General features: G+C 44.8%; 1 protein-coding gene across 1 annotated transcript in view; it reads left to right on the top strand.

Annotated features, from left to right (window-relative positions):
- GRIK4 (glutamate ionotropic receptor kainate type subunit 4) overlaps positions 1–24,495 on the top strand; it is a 437,909-nt gene that overhangs the window by 309,743 nt on the left and 103,671 nt on the right. Inside the window, exon 9 of the mRNA XM_077112649.1 lies at positions 7,811–7,972. Within this exon, the coding sequence (XP_076968764.1) occupies positions 7,811–7,972 (162 nt within the window). The remainder of the gene's footprint in view (positions 1–7,810; positions 7,973–24,495) is intronic.

The raw sequence follows: 24,495 nt of genomic DNA, 5'->3' as shown, positions 1-24,495 counted from the left end.
AGACCTGCTCAACCTTCTAAGTTCACAGACCAGTAGGGAAGGCGTTTGTGACTCAAATAATGGTGACCATAGGAAGGTTTTCCAGGGATGTTCCAGGATGGAACAACTCTCTGCAGATGTTAGCCAAGTTCATGGAGCTGCATTTGACAGCCTCCTTCTCCATGCCATCTTAGCCACAGAGGTCTCCTATTAGGCTGCAATTAGTTCTAATCCTTCCTTGAATGCTGCACCCTGGTTTTTGCTCTCATTCCTCCTCTGAGCTCTTCATGCCGAAGAGACATGGAGTCTCAGCTTTCCCATATTCTCAAGATCACTGTTGGTTGTGAGTCCATATGAAGCCCCAGAACCCTTAGTAATTAAAGCCCTTCTCATGTGCCCATTTAGTGGTGTTGGATAATCCCTTTGCTCAGCCAGACCACCAGGGTTCCCTTGGTAGGTGCAGATCTCCTCACTGGTCTTAAACTTGACATGTGTATTCTGAAATCAATTTTAACTTCATGTTGCCAGTTATTTTATAGCCTAATCAGAGCCAACTCATAATGCCTGTTCTCCTCGCTGCCCAGATAGCAAGGCCACAAACTGATGAGTAAACAATGCCAGGAACATAGAACAGTGACTCTGATATTAGAGGGGTCTGGTTTTGAATCCAGACTCTCATTTACCATCCTTGTGACCTTGGGAAAGCCACTTCACTCCTCTGGGGGCTATAAAATGGCAATGATACCTCCAGTAAGGATGAAATGAGATAATGATCGTGCAGTGCTTAGTTCTGCCTGGCACACAGCCGGTGGTCAATAAATTGTAGTTGTTATTATTATTTTCTTTTTACTAATGATTGGAAGATCTGGAATTTCAACTCAAGTCTCTGTCTCTACACAAATAGCTGCGCAAAGCAATGAACACCGTATAGTGACTTGTTTTGGAGAACTTTACGCAGTTGACAGGTAGCGAAGAATAGCTTCTTGCAGAGTGAGAGGGAAGAGAGAGAGGATAATCCCCCAGGCCAGATATTTTCCCTTGGTGGGGACTGACTTCAGCCTGGGAGCCAGGAGAAGGCAAGAGACGGGGACCGCCACAAGCAGCAGTCCACCCTTTTCTGTAACACCAGCAGCCTGAGGGTGGGGGTGGGTGAGGGGTGGGTTGCTCTCGGAGAGAAGAGGACTCAGATAGTGAGTGCCCACTGTGTATCAGGAACTTGATAGAGTTACCCTGGGAAGGCAGAGGTGAATACAACCCATTCACAGGGGTGAATGACCTGCCTAGTCATTTGGGTGGGTTGAATTGTGTGCCTCAAAAAGACATGTCCACCCAAGTCAATGGGCCAAGCCCTTGATCTTGAGGCTTGCTTTTGTGAAGCTTATTTATGTAGCAGAGAAGCTAATCCTACCTGTAGGTATGCCTAAGAGTTACCTTCAGAGGACCTCTTCTGTTGCTCAGATGTGACCTCTCTAAGCCCAAATCTGCAAGTAAGATCACTGCCCTCCCCACTATGTAGGACATGACATTCAGGGGTGCAAGTCTCCCTGACAATGTGGGACATGACTCCCAGGGATGAGCCTGGCCCGGCACCGTGGGATCAACAATGTGTTCCTGACCAAAAAGGGGGAAAGAAATATAATAAATAAGGTATCAGTGGCTGAGAGAGTTCAGATGGAGTCAAGCAGCTACTCTGGAGGCGACTCTTACACAAGCTTCAGCTAGATATTGCTATTTACTATGGTTTGCCAAATCTTAACCAAAACCATTCCTGCTAGCTCCAAAGAACACCTAGGGCTTTATCTGAGATCCTACAAAGATTGCATGCACTATGATTACTTTCCAGAAACCTACAACCTCTGGTTTGGTTCCTAGACTAGATAAGTCCTGAAACCCAGAAGGGCCAGTCTTTCCAAAAGATCAACTGGTTCCATCCCCCATCCCATATTATCAACAGTGCCTTCTAATACGAAACAGTTAGAATGAGCAAAGGTGAAGGTGGGATTATAACAGAGAAGATAGGATTTAACAAATGAATATGATTGCTAAATCATTATATTGATATTTCTTTTAGTCTCCAGTGTCTTGGAGACTTGTCTTGGTACCAAAACCCTGGTGCCTGTAAATGGGACCTTATTTGGAAAAAGGGTCTATGCAGATATAATTAAATTAAGGATCTCAAGATGAGGTCACCGTGAATTTTGGGTGGTGTCTTATAAGAGAAAAGAGAGGGAAATTTGACACACACACAGACCTGGAGAAGATAGGCAGGGAGGAAAAAGCCATGTAGCAGTGGAGTCAGAGGTTGGAGTTGTAGTCCCAAGCCAAGGAATGTCAAGGGATGCAGCAGCCACCCGAAGCTAGTTCAGAGGCAGGGAGCAGAGCTCCCTCAGAGCCACCAGAGGGAAGCAGCCCTGCCAACACTTTGAGTTTGGATTTCTGGCCTCCAGGACTGTGAGAGAATACATTTCTATTGTTTGAAGTCATCGAGTTTGTCATAATTTGTTGCAGCAGCCCTAGGGAACAGGGCTGTTGCCTAACCAGTAAGGGACTGGATCGGGATTTGAACCTGGGCTCATCTGATTTCAGAACCTGTGCTCTTTCTACTACGTCTTGCTGTCTCCTGATGAGACTGCCATGTTGCACAATTCCAGGGGGCGCCACTCGCATGGTCGCCAATGTAAATGGCACCTGGGGGATGTGCAATAGAGCAGTCACACCTGAGATCAAGGCATGGAGCCCAGTTAACAGACAGCTACTGCAAGGGAGAAATGATGAGGGCCTAACCTGGGCAGGCTGAAAAGGAAGAGATTCAAGAGACATTGAATAGGAATTAAAAATGACTGGATGTGGAGTTAAAGGCAAAGGCAGTTGAGGCTGACTTCGACATTTCTGGTTTAGGTGGCCGGGAGAGTAGTAATGCACATACCAGGTTGGGAATACAAAAAAGAGGCTGTTGGGCTGAGAGAATGTCACAGAATTCCACTTCTTCCCCATTTTGCTTGCTCCCAGGCCCAGGTGGTGAAGGGTTAGGAGATGGGCTTGACGCACACACACAGACTGGACATGTGTTTTGGTTTCCTGCTTTTGTTCTCAAAAGTCAAGCCCCGGAGCTAAGTCTGAGTAATTAAAAATCTCACACTCACAGCTTCTAGTTGACAAAAATTGTTCTGCCCCAGGGTTGGCTCTAACTCCAGCCCCTGCTGATGGGATGTGTCTGCTTAGCCTAGGCTGAATGGCCCCCTGCTGCTCCGAGAGAGCATGCATACCCCTCCCACCCCTCAACTACCTGGCACCAACGCTGCACAGCTTTTGACACTCGGGCCCCATGTGGTGTGAGGTATTGTCATCCCATTCCCAGCCACGGGACTCTCAAGAGTTTCCAAATCCCTCTCCTCCCCCTTGCCCTCCAACAACTCTACCTGAGACCTGGGACCTCCAGCTCCTGGCCCCATCTCCCATCCGTGCCCTCTCCTGCTCACAGACTGCCCTTGCTTCCTGGCCCAGGTCCACACAGACTGCTGATCCACAGAAAGGGCCCTGGAAGCCAGAACACCCACTGGAGAAAGTGAGGGCATCCAGCTGAGCTGTGCCCCCCACGGTGAGCTTTCCATAGAGCTCTCAAGCCAGTATCCATGAGGAAGTCCCCCCAGACCCTATTTAAAACCCCCTTCATCCCAGGATAACGACCTCCTATGTTTACTTGTGATCATGACCTGGCTTTTACCTGTAGTTCTCCCATTCCTTGCAAATCATTGTGTACTCAAGGATTGACCACCCACCCCCACACACACACACACGTGCATGTGCCTGAACACTTAAAATTTTTTTTATGAGAAAACCCAGTGATAAGAGAACAAGTTGTCAAGGATGTGTTTTTCAAAATTTAATAGGGCGATTTCCTGAGGATAATCGGAGGTTGGTACAAATTCTGCTCATGTTCTCACACCTTCTATAGGTGGGAGACTGTGCAATTAGTGATCAGAGTGGGGCGCAGTGAGGACTCCAGGGCCCTGAAATGTCTTCAATCAAGAGCCCTTCAGCCAGCATTTACCATACAGCTTCTGGGTCTCAGGCACTGTGGTAGGTGCACAGTGGTTCATCTCTGTGGAGAGAGAGGACACGTCAGGATAAAGCATTCAACCCGAGGGTTGTCCTAAAGCCACACCTGCTTGGAGCAATTGACAACCCAGGTCCTGGTCTCCATCCACTGCCAGGCCTTGCCAGGTGGCCACTTGCTCCATTCTTGCCCGGTTTCCCTGGTGTCAGGACCGTGGAGATCCACTCCCCAAGGACGCTTAGGATTTTCCTTTCCTGGACATTTGTAAGAAGAGAATCAAGCTCCCTATGAGATCCTGCTCCACCCCAGGGACCACTCTCAGCCCTTTTGGTTCCTTGGGCCCTGTCATTTCATGAAGGTCAAAGCCAGCCAGGCAGTGTGGCTGGGGGGTGAGGGGAGCTACAGGAAAGCTGAGTGAGCCAGGAGTGCTTTGCTTGTGGCGGGCAGCAGAAACCAGACGATCTTTGATCCTTTCCGATTCTGAAATTAGTTAATTCCAGGAAATACCCCCTTCAGTAAAATGTCACCACCGCTTCTTTTTTGTGTTTACAATACATGGTTCCCTGAATATGTTTCAAGTAATCTTTCCCAAATTGTTTTCTGTGGAACACTACTGTGAGACAGTTATAGGTTTCTGGGGAAAAAAAGTGTTCCATGGTCAATATGCTCGAAAAGTGCCAGGTTGAATGGAATTAAACCACCGCTTCGCTGCGGGTTTCCTTTGAACCTTTAATATACTGGTGTGTGTTGTGAAACTTGAAAAGGTGGATATAATATGCAATATTCTCTAACCTTATTTCTAACCTTATTGGAACATGGAACCTTGTATTTATGAGATTTCTGTTAACATCTCCTGGAAGGCTGTTGTTCTAAGGAACATGTTTTGGGAAATAGCCTTAGAAGATTTTCGTTGTATATGAACTGGTGATGGTCAGCTGTTTCCCATATTCTTTTAGAAAAAAGTCTCCCATAGCAGCAGAGCATCTAAGTTTAGACATAAAGAAGAATTTATGAACTGTAAGGATGCCTAGGGAGTAGATCCTAGAGTCTCCTGGGAAATTATAATAAGAGAACATGCTACCCTCTTTCTTGTCTTTCTTAAAGCTCTCCCATGAGTCATTATAAATAGAATGAATTATCAAGGAAGCTCCTGGAATCTTTTTATCTTAAAGGGTCTTTGAAAATAGGATATAATTGAGGGATGGGAAGGTAGGAATTAAAAAGCAGGAAGACAGTTTGTCTGACTTCTGCACGAACTGTCTCTAATTGTAATTAACTCATCTACTCTTACTCTATCTGTAACATGTGTTTGGAGGAAACACCTCCCTAACTCAAGTTCCCGAGACAAGTGGAACTAAAGAAGTAAAAGGCCTGAACTTGCCCACAATGATATTACAGTAACTATCATATATTGAGCCCTTCTCATGTGCCAGACATGATGCTAAGCCTTTTGCATACATCTCACCCATCCCTGGAAACAACCTATGAGATTGGTATCATTATTGTTCCCATTTGACGAAATGAGAATCTTCAGCCCAGAGAGGCTAAGGACTTTGCCTAAGGACACACAGCCAGTATAGTGTGAAATCTGAATTCGAGTGCCAAAGCCCATACCCTTATCTACTGTATTCTCTTTACTGCTATTGTGAATCTGTGACCATCCAAGATGTCATGGCTTCCTTGAAATGGGCCTCTAGCCATCAAACTGGGTGTGCAGGGAGAGGAAAGGGGTGGGATGATGAGCTGCCCACATTGACAAGGAAGCCCAGGGAAAGAAGGCATTGTCCATCTCACAGCACACAACCATAGTCCATGAGGCCCCTTGATTGCCCAACAGCAGCCTGGTTCTGTGCCCAGTGTCCTCACCCCAGCCCGATGCATCTCTCTTAATTAGCCATCTGCCCTCTTATGACAGCTGTCCTGTTAGACACAGGAAATAACATCAGCTGTATGAATCAATACATTCTATGGCACATCCTTGTTCCCCTACCGGGAATTTGGGAGGATCCAAAATATACTTAATCCTCATCCGCTTCCACTCCTGTGAGGGGTCATAGGCTACAAAGGATGCTTTGTAACTCCGTTCTGTAAGCTGAAGGTAATGAGGCCGGGCTCTGGGCAGGGGGGATCAGGCCAGCAGCCTGAGACCTTGGCAATGACTTCCAGTGTGAGCAAGGATGCAGGGGATGTCAGGGGGCTGGAGGAGCTAAACTTCAAGAAAAGAGACTGCCCACAGGAAAGCAATATTTCTGCCTGAACAGAAAGTAAGCCCAAAGCAGCTGCAGTCTGTCATGTCAGGCTGAGTGACTGGGGTCTCTGGATGCTGTGTGCCCTGGGGTGTGGAGCTGCATACAAGGCACATGAGATGAACGTGTGACAAATGGAGTGCAGTGTAAGAAGGTGACCTGATTCATGCTGGAGGTGTTTTTCCAGGCTTAGGGATTGGTGAGCTGAGCAGTCTATGCTCTCTGGCCTAGTTTCCCTGCATATGGCCAAAGAAGGTCTCTGGGGCTCAGGGCTCAGGGCCCAACCGTGCCTGCAGAAGGCGATTTTTCTCTCTCTAGAACACTAATAGTCCTTGATGGGACTCATGCCTGCAGGTTTTAACTTGCCAAGAACCACAGGTTGCTGGGAGAATTGCCTTGAGCTCTCAAATGTCACTGCTCCAGATGGGGTTTCTTTGTCTGCCACATCAAAAGTAGTGGCTCCCCACCCCAAGCCCCATAGCTATCTGAAATTATGTGTATTTACTTGTTTACTTACTGTCTGTCTCCTCCACTATCCTACAAGCCCCTGAAAGTAGGAAATGTGTTTCTCTTGCTCCTATCTCTGTGCCTAAAACAATGTCTGGCACATAGCAAGCATGTAAATATTTGTTAAATGAATGAAAATAATAAATTGAGGGTACAACCTTCCCTGTAGGCCTTCAGGATGGCCTTCTTAGAAAGCAAACTTGACTTGTCACTCTGCCGACACTGCTCTTGGGTCCCATGACCTAAGGGTAAAGCGCATCCCCTGGGCCTGGCATCCAGGTCCTCGTGCTCTGGCCCCTGCTGAACTCTCCAGTTTCATGTCACACTGTTCCCTCCCCACCCCCCATGCATCCTACGCTCCCACCCAGGAGCTCCTAAACTTTGGTGTGCATCAGACCAAGGGACCTGTAGAAAAAGACAGACTCCTGGGCCTCAGCCCCAGAAGTTCAGGTTCACTTGGTGGTAGGTGGGGTGTGGAGTCTTCACTTATATTCAAGAACCCAGATGATTGCAATGGCCCCTATTTTCTGGGCCACACTTTGAGGAGCAATGCTTTTATCAAAGCACACCACTACAAACTCACTGCATGTGCCGTGCACTTCCTCACCTCCATGCCTTTGGATTCACAGTGAATCAGCCTTTCTCCAGCCACATTTCCACCAAAAAAAATGCCTTATACATCCTTCAAGACTCTGCTCAAGTGTCGCGTCTCAGTCCTGTCTCTACAAGCCCCTATTATTTTTTTCTTTCTCTCTCCATCCAGTGCATCTTATACATGCCTTTCTTGGAGCTCATTCTGCTTATTTTTGTTTTTCTCTCCACAGTACTGTGTGTTCACAGAAAAAAAGATTCTTAGTTATCTCTATGTCCTAGTACCTAGCAGACAGCCTGACATGAGTAGGTACTCAATAAGTGTTTGTTGGAATAGAATTAGCTATCCAGACCTGCTCCAGCAAAGCCCATCCCTGCACAACTTCCCCTCCCTAACTCTGTTTTGTTTCTGACTGCTGGGCCTTTCTAGGAATTCTCGCTCCAGAGAATGGACAGCCTTGTGGATGATCGTGTCAACATCCTGGGATTTTCCATTTTCAACCAATCCCATGCTTTCTTCCAAGAGTTTGCCCAGAGCCTCAACCAGTCGTGGCAGGAGAACTGTGACCATGTGCCCTTCACTGGGCCTGCGGTAAGCATCCCCTGGAGCTCCCTGCTGCTGGACCTCCGCATGCACACTCCCTCGGCGGGCCAGCCGCTGGGCCACGCACCCTCCCAGAGTGCAACCTCCTCTTTCTACAGGTCCCAACTCCAACAGAGAAGTATAGAAGGGCTGGGAAAAGATTCAGGATGTAGTGAGCTGTAGAACAACAAGCTCCATTGAGGAGACAGCAGGGGAGAGTTGCATGGAAGCACTGACTTGTTACTTAGAGATGTCTGCAGGCTTCCCATGGCTGGAGCCCCATGACACTGTTGCTGAGAACTTCCTCGGTTTAGGATACCAGCATTTTACTATTGGGAGGACCTTTAAGATGATCTACTCCACCATTTTTCTGATAAGGAACTGAAGCTCAGGTTGGGGGTTGAGAGGGGCAGGTCTTGCTCAAGAAAAACTACCATGCCTTCTGCAGGGTGCAACCATATTCCAAGACTCCTGCCTCCTGGTCCAGTGCTCTTCCTGTTCCATTGCACCATTGCCTTGCAGTAGGAGCTCATCCATCTCTTTCAGAGAGGTTTCCCTTGTGCCCTTACCCATGTGCTTCTCTTTATAGTTCCTTCCCCCTGCTGTGTGCATGATGGAAACAAATGTTTCCCTGGCCATTCTCTGGTGGGTTTAATGTTTTTACTTTTCAGGACAGATCAAGTATGTCTGCTTTTGGCAATTTGTTAAAGGGAAAGTTCTCAGGAGGCCAGGATTGCATGGTTTTATCCACTTACCCACCATTCTTTGGAGACTGCCTGCTTTCTAGGCCCTGCCCTGGCCATTTTTCACACAACATTTCATTTTAGCCTCCAAAGCCCCATGAGGCAGCTCATACGATGCTTGCAACATCCTTCTAAGGTAATTACTATAAGTATCTTATTTTACAGATGATGCAACTGAGGCTCAGAAAGGTTAAGTGAATTGCCATGATCACACAGCTAATGGGTTGGGAATCTGGGCTATACAGTTCATACTTTCAGCCACTGTGCCATTTGCCTCGCTCTAGGACAATCCATCATTCCCTTACCACACTCTGCTGCAGTTTTGCTTGGCACAAAAAAGTACTTATAGGTATTTGTTGAATGAATGAATGTCAGGTGGAATGACAAGTTAGAGACAGAAAGAAATGGAAAAGAATTAGACCTAGGAATGGGTACCCTCTTGGAGTGGAAATTCTCCAGTGAGTTTTTAAAATAGGAATGATACCTGTCTTTGACAAGACATGTCCAGAGGCCAGGACATGTGTGGACATCTGCACACATGGGCAACCACTAGTGGTTGGCCAACATGGTAATCCGGGGTCAGGCCTGGTGTAGGCAAGGGTGAGACAAAGTAACCTTTTACAAAACCCTGTGCCTTTACAGTTTTGTGGCCTGATGGAAATCTTAGAAAGGAAGAGGTAGCAATGGGGCTCAGAGATCATGAAAAACCCAGGAAGCTGTGATGGGAGCAATTAGACAGGAAGAACTGAGTTTCATGGAGGGTTTATGGAGTAAGTCCAAGAAAGCTATTTGAGATGTGAAAGAGGCAGGAGGGGTTTGGAAAGAAACACATGAAGAAAAGGGGTCCTCAACCCCCCCCCCATTAAATGGCTTAAGGGACTTCCTCATGCACAGTGTTGAGTGCAGGATCAGATGCATCCTCCTGGCACGAATCTAAGCCCTCTTCTCCCAGTCCAGTCTGCCTTTTTTGTCATCACTCCAGTATATTCCACTGAGCTACTGATAAAATTGAAAGGCTCACAGCACAATATTAGGAAAGGAAAAAATTATCTGTGTCCTGCCCTCCCACCCAAATCCTCCCGCATTTGGTATCTCTGCTACATGTCTAGTTTCTTTCTGAGGGTTTCACCACTTCTATTAATGTTGCACATTGACTTGAGTAGGCAAGTGAGAGGCCCTTGGTACGTAGTGGAATCCCTCCAGATGGATCTGACGGAAAGGCTGGGCAGTGCCTTTCTCGGGGCTGCAGGGTCAGCTCTGTCAGTAGTCACATGTGGGCAAAAAGCACTGGGCCTTGGAGGCAGAACACCTGCATTCAAACACAGGCCTTGCTATTTTCTTGCTGTGTGACCTTAGGTAGGTAGCTAACCCTTCTGAGCCTCAGATTCTTTATCTGTACAATTGGGCTAATTATGTTTGGCCATCTCAGAGGGTTGTTGCAAAGATAAAATGAGATATGATTTTATCTGCAGTTCACAATTTTTCATCAATAGGTTTATTTAGCTTTCTATATAAAGCTTTCTATATACAATGGGATAGGCATTAGTAAATATACCAGGTAGCTTTTGCTACAGAAATACTGTGTACCAAACAACCATAAAGTCTCACTAGCATACTGCAATAAGTATTTACATAGCTGAGGTCAGCTGGTGATTGGATAATCTGGATTGGCTCAGCTGGGCAGCTCTGCTGACCTGGCTGGGTTCACTCTCACAAGCATAGATCTCCCAACCTGGCTGGGCTCACTCCTGTGAGTGTGGGTCTGCTGACCTGGCTGGGCTCACTCACATGAGCGTGGATTGGCTGATCTAGGCTAGGCCTGATGGGGCAGCTTTGCTCCGCATATCTTTCATCCTTCTCTTAGACCAGCGGGCTAGCCTGGCACGTTCTCATGGTGATGCCAAAAGGACAGCAAAGCAAGTGGAAACACACAAGATCTCATAGTCTTAGGCTCCCATAATGGGCGTGCTGTTCCTTTCACCTCATTATGTCAGTCAAAGCAAGTCACTCAGCCAAATTCAAAATCAGAGGCTGGAGAAATGTACTCCCCCACCCTTTCAGAGGGAAAAAATGCAAAGTCATGTGGCACAGGACTTGAAGATAAAGGATTGGGGCCCATCATACAACCTTTCTCAGTAAAAAAGAGCCAAAGTACCTGCCCTCCCTGCAATGTGAGGAGCAAGAGATCCCTCGAAGAAAAGGGTTCCTTGAGGTACAGCTACTCCTGTGGAAACAGAGGGAAGTCCTTCAGTTCCACCTGGGGAGGTCAGGAAAGCTTCCTGGAGGAGGCAGCAGCAAATACATACTGCTCACTTACTTTGTGCGAAACACTGAACAGGAAATAGAGCCAACGATGAGAATAGAGGAGCCATGTGCTGACCTGCTCAGTCCACTGGATAGGATCCTCCATCACAGGGAAACCCAGGGCAGCTTAAAGGACGCAAAACCCCAACTTCATTTTTCTCCTTCCCAACTCAGTCTCAGACTTTCTAAGCCTTGGTATCCTATGGTCCCCAAAAATGTTTTGGGCCTGGGAGCAATCAGTAAGTGGGAGGGTTCTCTGGAGGCTACCTCGGTGCTGGGGGTGAAGAAAGAGTGAAAACAGACTGTGTTATGCTTACTGACTGCTCTCCCAGGGCTGGTGTGAGAACAATAAATGTGAACTCTAGACCCAGAGCTGGTTGCAGGGAGGGGAAAACCTATCTGAGCGAGCTGTATCGTGGCCAAGCCTCTCTGGGTTTCATGCCAATGAAATGGGAACTTGTGTTCTTTCTTGCTTAGGAGAGTGGGGGTCTTTGAACGCTTTGGTTTCACCTCAGCACAGAGCTGAAAAATGCTGAAAATACCTCCCCTGCCCCATGATGTTATCCCATCCTAATCTCTTTATCCCCCCCTCATGGCATCCTACTAAAGGAGTGGGCATTCACTTCTCAACGAATGAGGAAACTGGGGGTCAGAAAACTGAGCACAGCCAGAGCAGAGGGTCTTTCAGAATTCAGTACTCGAGCACAGCCAGGACTAGAGTTTAAATCTGCCTCTTGGTCTCAGGGAAACCTTCCAGCCATAGCCTCTGTGGCCTCCTAGGAGGGAGGAAAGGTGTTACAGGCGGCTGTTCACCTCCAGAGGTGTGGAAAGGAAGCTCATAGCAGTGACTGCAGCAACAGATCTCACACAAGGCTTCTCACTTCAGCAGCTACCTTTTGGAGAGCAGAGCCTCTTCCTGCCTCATCCAGGGGCTGCAATTCCCAGAACAAGCAGCTCAGCTTTTTCATGTGATCCCTGCTGCTGGGAGCTGGAAGGCGAGGAAGAACCAGTCCTGGAAGTACAGCCTGTTTTTGTCTCCCCCGTCCAGCTTTCTAAAAAGGCTGCAGCACCCTCCTTCCTCAGCAGAGACGGCCTGTCTTTCCCTCCTCCTCTCTCCCCTTCTTTGTTCTCTTTTCTTCCTCTTTATCCTCTCCCCTTCTCTCTCCAACTCACTGCCATTCCCTCTCCTTCCCTTCTCTCAGCTTCCCCTCATTCTTCTCTCTCGACCTTCCCCTTCCTTTCTCTTTTGTTTTTCTCCATTTCCCACAGTCAGTATTCCTTACCCCTTCGCCACTCTCAGCATTTTCCCTCTCCTTCTTATTCTCCCAGCTTGTGGGTGTCCCTTTCTTCCTCACCCTCCCAGGCAGGCTTGTAGTATTCGAGGTGAAACTTGCTGGAAAAGGGCCCTATTTCTAAGGGCACTGAGAGGGTGTGGTGTCTGAGAGGGAACCCCGAAAGGAGGCTCAGTGCAGGTAGCCAGGAGTCCCTGCCAGGTGGCTGCCAGCAAGCAGCAACCGTTCTTCTTGCCTGAGACCAAGAGAGGAAGGAGTGTCACGAAAAGAGAAGCATAGCCACAAGTTTCACACTCCATTCCCATTAATCATGCTGCAAAGAAAGGAAATCGTGGAAAATCGTTAAAATTACAGATGGCTAGATTAAGTAATTAGAATTTAGGCTAAAACAGATGTTTGTAATTAAGTGTTTATTTCCTTGAATAAAATCCAGATTGTAAGGACTATTCCATGTGATTTTGGTGATTCCTGTCCTGATATTAATTGGCTGGGGAGTTAAGTTTAAGTTGGCGGAGACTGAGACAAATGGGCATTCAGGAGGATCCTGGGAATCCAGGGACCTGATGGGGGTGCTGAGGCAGGGGGAGATGTGTGTTACAGAGTGTTGAGAAAAGATCCTTATTTCATTTCAGGAAAGGGGAAAGAAACTCAGCCATAACTCCTTGAGTCAGAATTGATTCCTCTTAATTTATATATAGTCTTTTCATTCCCCCCAAACAATTTACAAACAGTTCAAAAGAAAATAACAATGAGGAACCGAATGAAAGTATAAAAACAAGAGAATCGTGGGTTCTTTGCCAAGTGGCATTTTGGTGCCAAGAAAGAGGAGAGGATCTTAAATGAGGTCTGAGCTATTTGGGGGATTTAATATTTAGAAGAGACAGGGACAGAATATGCAGAGACGAGAGCTGGAGGCCTGGACAGCCGGTAAGGGGCGCTGCAGAGAGGCAGAGTAGGGCGGTGAAGAGAACAGAAAACAGTGGAAGATGGAACAAGGGACAGCGGGCAGCAAGGACACCCTCTCCGTGGGCCCGGCGATGGGCACGTGTGCCCAATGCTATTTTGTAACAGAACCGCCTTTCTCTGACTGCAGCCCCAAATGCTTTCCAGGGCTAAATTAGTAAATAATAGCAGAGGGAGAAAGCAATTAGGAGAGCAAAAGAGATGATTCAGGATGGAGATTTGAAATGAGATGGAAAAATTGATGAGGCACAGAGATTACAGGCTGCTGCACCATCGGAGGTGAAATTGGGTGAGGGGAGGAGATTGGCAGCTGGAGGAGGTAAACTAGAGGAGCAAAGGATTCAGTTTGGGGGCCTGGGGAGATTGGCAGGAGCCTGCAAAAGAGGGGCGCCTCGGTTATGACTAGGCACCCCTGAGGAGAGGGAACCGGGTTAGGAGGTTTCCGTTCACGTCACCCCAGGCTGAACCGCAGAGAGGACCCAGAAGACCAGAGCCTCTGGGGGACATGGTACTGTTCTCACTCCCACTGAAGGCGATACACCGGTGGAGAAGAGGCAGGAACCTGGGATTTTCCTTTCGCCTACTCCCTGTCCCGGCATCCCTATCTAGAGATGTAATTACTAGAAACACGCACAGAATCTCAAAGGTCCTGACTTGAGAGATTCCAGACAGCATTATCAGTAGCACATAGTGCTCTCTCAACATCCACATCATTTGCTAATGCAGCCTCAGTCAAGAAAACCACATCCCAGATGGAATGGGAATAGCACCAACCATGTGGCAGGAAAGAGCCAGGAGTCTGGTGGGAGGATGTGAGAAATGGCATAGTGAGCTTCGAGCTTCGTCTGCAAGTCTGCTGTGAAGAGGATCTCCGGGGACCAGATGCAAAGCCTCCTGAGAACACGGGGGGCCTTGGGAGGAGGTGTGCAGCCCCGGCCTCCCTGGGCACCTGGTGCAACGTTGTCCCCAGCACAGACGGTCTCCAGGGCCCTCAGTATCAGCTGGGGCGCTCTCAGCTTCCACTATCAGAAACCCTGAATTAAATTGACTTCCACAAATAGGAAATGTGCTATCTCGTGTCCCAAACAGTCAAGAGGAAGGTCAGATTCCAGAGCAATGCCACTAGGGACCGAGGACATCTTTGGCAACCACTTCGTCCTCAGGATGGACCCAACATGGCTGCAGGTGTTCCAAGCATCACATTTAGACCCAGTAGTATTTGGGGGAGAAAGAAAAATGGGCTCTTTTCAGAGAGAAGAAACTTTTCTGAGAGGCAACCCTCACTTCATGTCTTCACTGCAAGTCTCATTAGTCAGAATGGAATAACTTGCCCAACCCTGAGTCACATATTGACAGGGGGTCTGGGTTTACTTTTGTACTGATCAGGCTCACCTGGAAGTTGGGATTGCATCAGCTTTTCCTGAAGCACATGGATGCTCGGGTGAGGAAGGATGTTTGAACAAGCTGGATGTTCTGTTATGGAGGAAAAGGGGAGAACGGGTACAACCATGGTACCTTCCCATTGCCTCCTCGGCCCCACCCTTATTATCCCATCCCAGCAAAGGTGCCAGGTGGCTCTTAACAAAGGGGTTCACATGAGGACAAACAGCCAGTAGGGCCAGGGGGCCAACTGGACAGTGGCCCAAACCCAGGTCAGCAGGGAGGCCTGCCTACCATTTTCAGCTGCCCCAACCCTGGCCAAGAGTCCCGTGTTCCCCATCGGCTGTCGAGAAGGTCAGGGTTTCTCAGAAGATCCCCTCAAGTTGTCCTGGGCATCTGGGCACACACACCCACACATCAGTCTGATAAAGCAATGATAGTCTCCAGGCTTCTCCAGGCAGCACTGGTGGCAGTGAGATGCAAAGATGATGCAACGGAGAGGGGAGGAAACAGGGCTGGGGAAAGGGTGCCGAAGTTCCAGCCCTGACTCCACCTCAGTCTTGCTTTGTGAGCGTGGGCAAGAGAACTATTCAAGCCTGAGTTTCATCATTTGTAAAACAAGAGTTGGGCACGTTGAGTTCTAGGATCTCTTCCAGTTTGAACACTCTGGAATTTGCATTCTCAGAATGGAGATGAACAGGGAGGCAAGGGAGAAGAATGGGACAGAGATTAGTTTGCAATGTCCTTTGATTAGTCAAACAGAAAGATCTAGACGCCAGCATCCATAGGGGGAACTAACTCTCCCTCAGGTGGCTTTTTGCCTGAGCTGGAAAGGGAGAGTCTGTGGCTTTCGTCCTTTCCATATGTCCTTTTGGCAAGGAAAGGTGAAAGGTCTATTAATAAAGGAGCCATATGTGCTCATGGGACATGAATTATGTGCAAAGGACAAGGAGCACTGCAGGCGTGCCAGAGAGTACCAGGTGTCCATGCAGGTGAGCCTCAAATCAAATCAAGAAAGAGCAAAGCGGCCAAGGAGCAGAGCAGAAGGATGAGGAAGAGAACGCTGAAAAGGAAGGACTAGAGGAACAAGGGGGAGTGTGGCCGGTTGGCAGAGACCAGTTGTCGCTCAGCAGAACCACAGACACTTACACGGATCCCAGTCCCAGGGTTCAGGTGCCCTTATCTGCTTGGCCTTTGGATCACAGCTGTGGCTTCAGGACCAAGGATACAAAGGGGAGGTGATGAGCTGGGGGCTGGGGGGCGGGCGGACAGAGTGGAGGTAGAGGGAACACATTGGGATCTGCCTGTAGGATGTAGCTGAGAATGGAGAGGTGTTGAGATCGGCAATACCTCTCAGATTACAGCGGCTGAATAAGCATGAGAAGAAAGAAAAGACAAGAAGTAGGGGGAAGGAAGGAAAGAAGGATGTAGAGTGTGAAGGAGTGAGAAAGAATACACTGTCCAAGTAGTTTTGCAATGGATGTGAACTTGGATCGGGGCAGAGAAACTTTATTTGGCATGTCTTTGCCTGTAATTGCATTTTTAAAAAGGCATTTTGTTTTAATTTATTTTTTATTAGAGAGGTGTAGGTTTACAAAAACATATGCAGAAAATACAGTTTCCCTATACCCCCTTTCTTTACACACACACTCACATACACTATTTTCCCTATTATTAGCACCTTGCATTATTAGTGTGGTACCTTTGTTACAATTAATGAAATGATGTTAATATAATTATACTATTAACTGTAGTCCCTAGTTCCCTGTTTCAGTTGTTCAGTACTGTGGTTTTCTAAAGTCTTATTCTAGTAACATATTCAAACTAACGTTTCCCCCTTTTAACCACATTCTAAAATATAATTCAGTGTAATTAATTACATTCACATTGTTGTGTTACCATTACCCCCATCTATTAACAAAATTTTCCCATAGTGCTAAACTGAAATTTTATACCAATTAGGCATTAACTCCCCATTCCCTAACCCCAGTTGCCTGGTAACCTGTATTTGAGTTTCTTGTTCTATGAATTTTCTTTTTCTAATTATTTCTTATCAGTGAGATTTTATAATATTTGTCCTTTTGTGTCTGGCTTATTTCAGTCAACGTGATGTTTTCAGGATCCGTCTGACTTGTCCCATGTGTCAGAACTTCATTCCTTTTTATGGCTGAATAATATTCCATTATATGTATATACCCCATATGGTATATCCATTCATCTGTTAATGGACAATTGTGTTGCATCCATCTTTTGGTAGTTAATGAATAATGCTGCCATGAATACCAGTGTGAAAATATGTTTGAGTCCCTGCTTTTGAGTTTTGGGGGGTATATACCTAGAAGTGATATTGCCAGATCATACGGTAGTTCCATTTCAGAGGAACTTTCAAACTGTTTTCCACTGTGCCTGCACCATTTTACATTCTCACCAACAATGTATGTGTGTTCCCATTTCTCCACATCTCTCCAACATTTGTAATTTTCTGTTTTTTTAATAGTAGCCACTCTAGTGGGTGTGAAATGTCATGTCATTGTGGTTTTGATTTGCATTTCTGTAATGGCTAAAGATGTTGAGCATTTTTTCATGTGTCCCACTACTTCGCTGAATTCACTTATTAGTTCTGGTGGCTTAGTGTGGATTTTTCAGGATTTTCTATATATAGGATCATGCCATCTGCAAATGGTGAAAACTGTACTTCTTCTTTTCCATTTTGGAAGCCTTTTATTTCTTTTTCTTGCCTAATTGATCTGGCTAAACTGCCAGTGCAATGTTGAATAACAGTGGTGACAGTGGGCATCCTTGTTTTGTTCCTGATCTTAGAGGGAAAACTTTCAGCCTTTCACCATGAAGTATGATGTTAGCTGCAAGCTTTTCATATATGTCCTTTATCATGTTAGGGAAGTTTCCTTCTATTCTAGTGTTCTAAGTGTTTTTATCAAGAGGTCTTCAGGGATTTTGTCAAATGTCTTACTGCATCAATTAAGATGATCATGTGTTTTTTTTTTTAATTCCTTTTCTCTTAATATGTGTGTTATATTAATTGATTTTATTATGTTTAACCATCCTTGCATACCTGGGATAAATCCCACTGATCATAATGTATAATTATTTTAATGTGATGTTGGATTTGGTTTGCTAATATTTTGTTGAGAATTTTTACATCTCTATTCATAAGAGATATTGGTCTGTAATTTTTGTGGTATCTTTATCTAGCTTTGGTTTGAGGGTGATGTTGGCCTCATAAAATGAGTTAAGAAGGTATCTCTCCTCTTCAATTTTCTAGAAAAGTTTAAGCAGGACTGGTATTAATACTTCTTGGAATATTTGGTAAAATTTACCAGTGCAGCCATCTAGTCCTGGACTTTTCTTCGTGAGAAGTTGATGCAATCTCTTGTTCCCAGTTTGTTGAGATCTTCTGTTTTTGTCCTGAGCCAGTGTAGACAAGGAAGGTGTCCTAGAAAGGTGTCCATTTCATCTAGGTTACCTAATTTGTTGGTGTACATCTGACTATAGTATCTCCTTGTAGTCGTTTTGATTTCTGCGGGGTCAGTAACAATCGTCCCCTTTCAATTCTGATTTAGTTTTTTCCTGTCACTCTAGTTAGAGGCTTTCTAATTTTATGGATCCTTTCAAAGAATCAACTTTTTGTTTTGTTGATTCTCAATCTAACTTATCTGTGCTCTAATCTTGTTCTTTCCTTCTGCTTGCTTTGGGTTTAGCTTGTTTTTCTCTTTCTAGATCCTCCACTTGTGAGTTTAGAGGTCTCTGATTTAGATCTTTATTGTTTGTTTGTTTAATGTCAGCAGTTAGGTCTGTAAATGCCCCTCTCAGTACTGCCATTGTGACATCCCATAATATTTGGTATGTTGTGTTTTCATTTTCATTCACCTCAAGATATTTCCTAATTTCACCTATGTTCTCTTCTCTAAACCATTGGTTGTTCAGTAAGAGTGTCTTGTTCAATTTCCACATATTTGTTCTCCCTAGGTTACTGATTCCTAGCTTCATTCCACTGTGGTCAGAAAAGATAAACTCTATGATTTCAATAGTTTTAAATATATTGATACACTTCGTGACCTAAAATATGGTCTATCCTGGAGAATGACCCATATGCACTAGAGAAGAATGTGCATTTTGCTGCTGTTGGGTGAAGTGTTCTATATATGTCTTTAGATCTAGTTGGTTTAGAGTATTATTCAAATCTTCTGTTTCCCTGCTGATCTTCTGTCTAGGTGTGTGCTATCCATTATTGAAAGTGGTATATTAGAGTCTCCCAATTAAGGTAGAACCATATATTTCTCCCTTTAAATATGTCAATATATGCTACATATATTTTGGAGGCTCTCTTATTAGGTGCATGTGTATTTATAATTGCTATGTCTTCTTGTTTAATAGGCCCCCTTATCAGTACATAGTTGCCTTCTTTGTCCCTCCTAACAGGTTTTTACTTGAAGTCTATTTTATCTGATATTAGTATGGCTCTTCCTTCTCTTTTCTGGTCACTATTTGCGTGGTATATTTTCTTCCACTCTTTAACTTTCAATCTACCTGTGTCTTTGAATTTAAGGTGAGTCCCTTATAAATAGCATATAGTTGGGTCATGCTTTTTAGTCATTCTGCCAGTCTCTGCCTTTTCACTGACAGTTTAATTCATTATCATATAAAATAACTGCAAATAATGCCCAAATTTCTTCTGCCATTTGCTATTTGCTTTGTAAGTCTTACACCTTTTTTGTCCCTCGATTCTTCCATTAATGCCTCTTTTCATATTTATTTGACTTTTTTGTAGTGTACCATTTTGGGTCCCTTCTCATTTCCTTCTGCATATGTTTATTCAGATATTTTCTTTGTGGCTACCGTGGGACTTATATTTAACATCCTAAATATATAGCAATCATATTTGTTTGGATACCACTTAACTTAAACAGCATACACATCTGCTGTTCCTATACTTCTTTCCCTCAATTTTTTTGTTGTACTTGTTAAAATTATATCTTTATAAATTTATCATTTTTTTATGCATTTATATTTTAGAAACTGTAAGGAGTAAAAACTGGAATTACATACCAAAGAGTCCATTCCATTAGAACTGGTAACTATAATTACCATGTGGTTACCTGTACCATCTCTGTATGCCACTTCGAACCACTGTTTGGTGTTCTTCCTTTCAAACTGAAGAATTCCCTTTTGCATTTCTTGTAGGGTGGGTCTAGCGGCAACAAACTCCTTCAGTTTTCGTTTTTCTGGAAATGCCTTAATCTCTCTCTCATTTTTAAAAGATAGTCTTGCCAGATCAAAAAACTTCTTTTGTATGTTGTATGGTGGGGGGGGGGGGTCATAATTCATTCTTTCTCCGTGTGACTATCCCACTATCGTTGCACCATTTGTTGAATTTGGGTGGGGTGGAGGAAGAGTGCATGGGCTGGGAATCAAACCTGGGTCTCCTGCACGCCAGATGAGAATTCTACCACTCATTTAAAATCCCAGATTTAAAATTTCTGTTTGGCCATTATAACCTTTCAGCACTTTAAGTATTTTATCTCACTGCCTTCTTGCCTCCATTGTTTCTGCTGAGAAATTAGCACTTAATTTTATTGGGGCTCCCCTCTACATAACATATTGTTTTTCTCTTGCACCTTTCAAGGGTCTCTCATTGCCCTTGGCATTTGACAGTGTGACCACTATGTTTCTGGCATGAGTCTGTTTAAGTTTATCCTGTTTGGGGTTATTGGGATTCTTCAATGTGTATTTTCATATCTCTTTGCTAAATTGCGGAAGTTTTCTTTCATCATTTCTTCGAATATTCCTTCTGCCCCTTTATCTCTTTCTTCTTCTAGAACTCCCATAATGGGTATGTTGGGATGTTTTATGGTGTCCCATAGGTCTGATAGGCTCTATTCAATGTCTTTCATTCTTTTTGTTTTCTGCTCCTTAGCTGATATCATTTCAATGGTCTTATATCAAGTTCACTGATTATTTCTTCTGCCAGCTCCCATCTGCTATTGAAACCCTTTTAGGAATTTTTCATTTTCGTTATTGTGGTCTTCGACTCCATTGTGTCTCTTTGTTTCCTTTTTAAAATTTCTTTCTTTGTTGGGATCCTCGTATTGTTCATTCATCATTTTCCTGTTATCTTTTAGTTCTTCTTCCATGTTTTCTTTTATCTCCATTACCATATTGGGGATTTTTTTTTTAATTTTTGTTTATTATTTTTTAAAAAATATAACAACAAACAAACAAAAAATTTTAACATATGATAATTCTGTTCTACGTATATAATCAGTAATTCACAATATCATCGCATAGTTGTGTAGTCATCATCATGATCATTTCTTAGAACAAGGGGATCATTTTTTAAAGTCTTTGTCTGGTATGTGCAATGTCTGGTATTCTTCATTGAAGGTTCTGGAGTTTTACTTTGTTCCTTGGATGGGCTGTCTCTTCCTGTTTGTCTTGTGCTCTTTTGTTGCGCACTGTACATTTTAGTATTTTAAAATCTTAAATCTGGGACTTAGTCCCTGAGCCCTCTATTCCTTCCATTATATCCAGCTAGTGGTATAACAGAGATTTCCTTCTGTGACAGGATCTATCAAAAATAAGCCAAAAAAAAAAAAAAAAACACCTTTCCAGTCTTTGCAAATTGGCTCTGTATTGGTTGGTGCTTGCCTTCAGAGTTGTCCTATCATGAAGATCACCCTGGAACGAATATAAAGGGCATGGTCTTCTCTGTCTTACCTGAGCCTGCATATTGTCCTGGACTTGGGTTTGCTCATGGCCTTAGGAATTCCCCTGTTTACAGGATTTCCAGTGCCACCTCTACTCCCCATGAAATAGACCTTCTCCTCCTCTGGGGTGCTATATTGTATTTCTTAAAGCAAATAATCCTTGCACTAAGCCACTTTGATTTTATTGTTTCTTACGCTGCTTTAGCCGTCCACAAGCTCCTTGTCCTGACTACAGGGCAAGTTCTGGGAGAATGAGCCAGAGAGAGGTTCCCTGTTTCATCCTTTCAGGTTACCCCCGAAATAGATCGGCACCTACATACAGGCACCCCTGTATGTACATATGATCTGTTCTGCTCCTATGGAACAAGGCTAGGGGACCCATAACGGCAATGCGGGCTGGCTCTGCACTGTGCCAGGGAGGAGGTGGGAAACGGGCCAGCTAGGGTGTCACGGGCTTCTCCTACCGTTTTGGGTTTTTTTTTGCTACATTTATTTATTTTTAACATTTTAAATCGTATAACATATTATATATGTTATATTATCCAAAGCAGAAGAAGGAAAAAAGCAATAGCTTTCAAAGCACTCTTCAATAAGTAATGACAAGACAGATCCTAGACTTTACCATGGGCTACCATACCATCCTCTCAGATTTTTCCTTCTGCTCTAGACTATAGAAGGCTAGAAGAAATACATATTTTTCTATTATCAGAATTGACTTTTTTTCTTTTTTGTGAAAAATAACATATATACAGAAAAGCAATAAATTTCAAAGTACAGCACCACAATTAGTTGTATAACAAATTTCAGAGTTTAGTATGGGTTACAATTCCACAATTTTAGATTTTACTTCTAGCTACTCTAAGATACTGGAGACTAAAAGAAATATCAATTTAATGATTCAGCAATCATATTCTTTTGTTAAACTCTACCATCTCTATATAACTCCACCGTCACCTTTGATGTTTCTATCCCACTCTTTAGTGGTATTTGGGCCATGGCCATTGTAACTTTTTCATGTTGGAAGGGGCTGTCAATAATATGGAGTAGGGAGATGGACCTAGCTGATTATTTTTTTTTTCAAGAGTAAAGTTAAATTTTACGGTAATTTTTTTCTATATACAAAGAACTACATGTTTATGGGGACTCCTCTCACAGGGCTTCCCTTTTTTCTCAACTAGGAGTTTCAATCACAGCTGACTATCTATTGGGGGGGGGCAAAAAACCCAAACAAACAGTGATGAACCTCAGCTCAGCACCCCACCCCTTTCTTAATAATATAAAGACAGATCTATCTTGTCAGCCTGCTTCTTTGCCAAGACCTAGAGAATTGCTCTTTCGTGAGCTCCTGCGTGCTGCACTCACCAATGCTGCACTCACTCAACACACTGTCACCTACAGGCACACACGGGAAGCACCAACCTCAGCCCTGGAGATGCCTCTCTGCACCTACCCTGGAATTCTGGGGTACCAGAATCATTCGTTCTCCTCTCTGTGCTCACCTCCTGACCTCAAAGCTTTGCTTGACTTCCAGGGTGTAACTTCTGAAGCCACTCAATAACCCGATGTTTTTAAAGTCACAGGGAAGCTGCTCTAGAGAAGAGACTACGTGAGAGCTTCACGTGTGCTGTTTTTGCTTATGTTGGTAGGAAACATTTCTTCCCAGGCTGTGGATTTATAATGATAACAAACTCTCCACTTCCTTAAGAAATATCACCCTTCATCTTCATAAGCAATAGAAGTTGTCCCATGAGAAAAGAGATAGAGAGGAGTAAGTGGGAACCGAGGGAGACCCTATGCCCAGAGTTCTCTACCAACCTGTTCTCCAGGCAGTATGGACATAGGCTATGGACAAGGTGATCTCAGCCCTGAGAAACTCAATCACCACCCTCTCCTGAGTATGGCGTATCTCCCACCTCCTGACATCTTTAAAGCTATGTTTCCTTGATTCAGCATTTGCCCTGTTATTGCAACCCTTTAACTGTTTTCCAGAATTTTGAGGAAAATGACCTAGCCAGATTTTGTTAGCTGTTCAAAGATTCTATGGGGGAACAGCACCCTGGAGTGAATTACGCCATCCTCTTGGTCAACTGGATGTTTCCTGAAATTACCTTTTGGAAAGAGTGTCCAAAGTCAGCTCATCTAGTTCATAGCCCAACATGTAGCATATAGAAGAACTGTGGTGGAAGTAAAGTCAATCTTCCCAGCCCTTTTTCTGCCCTTGTAAATCCCTCCTCCAATTATTTTCCAATACTTTAATTCAGTAACACCTGTTTCCCAGGCACCTGCTAACACCTGTCTCCAGACCTTGAGATGCATAGCCCTTGCCCTCAGGAAGAGCTACCCCTGACATCTACACTTTACGGTGTACATTCCCAGATCCACAGTGCAGGATCTGCTATCTCTCTTTTACAAATAAAGAAGATGTTACTCGCTCTGAGCAGTGAAGTAACAAGCCCAGGATTGTTGAGTGCATAATGGAGGGTCTGGGATCTAGACTCTGGGTTTGGTATTCCTCGTGGCAAGCTCTCCTGGGCCTTGCTGTCTCGAGTTGCATACTCTCTGTCTGGAGAACTCAGGCAAATCCAAGACCTCACAAGGTGGCCTCCCTCCAACCTGGCATGAGCCAATGTCCCAGGATCCTAGCCAGGTTGGAAGGAGATTGTAAGAAGTCGGTCACATGGGAGCGCACTCTGCAAGCCTACACAAGCGTGTCTTCAGTGGAGTGAGGGGACTTGGGAGGGGCCGTATTTAATTCTCATTGTAGGGACTGCAAGCTTCCGTGAAGGAATGTGCTCTGCAGTGCAGTGGCATGTGGCCTTCCAGCCTCCTACCATCACTGCTCATAGGAAGCCTCCACCTGCCTTTCTCCATCTCCCCCCAGGGCCCTTGTGCAGTGTTTACCTAATAGTTTTTTACTCTCGCTAAGTCTGCCTTGACAGAGAACTTATGCCCTTTGAACAGAATTTAGTGCTGTCTCCTCGTGAGACTGTACATTCCCCAAGGACAGTGTATTTTTTTCCTACTCCTGCCACCTGCACCCAGACATTCAGCCTTCACCCATAAATGCTGTGAACATTGAGTTAACTCATTGCTCACGGGGTAGTATGTAGGCTGGGCCTTGTGGA

Source organism: Tamandua tetradactyla, chromosome 8 (genome assembly GCF_023851605.1).
Source record: "Tamandua tetradactyla isolate mTamTet1 chromosome 8, mTamTet1.pri, whole genome shotgun sequence".
Lineage (NCBI taxonomy): Eukaryota > Metazoa > Chordata > Mammalia > Pilosa > Myrmecophagidae > Tamandua > Tamandua tetradactyla.
The sequence above is the reverse complement of the archived record's forward strand: the minus strand, read 5'-3'. Positions and strand labels throughout refer to the sequence as shown.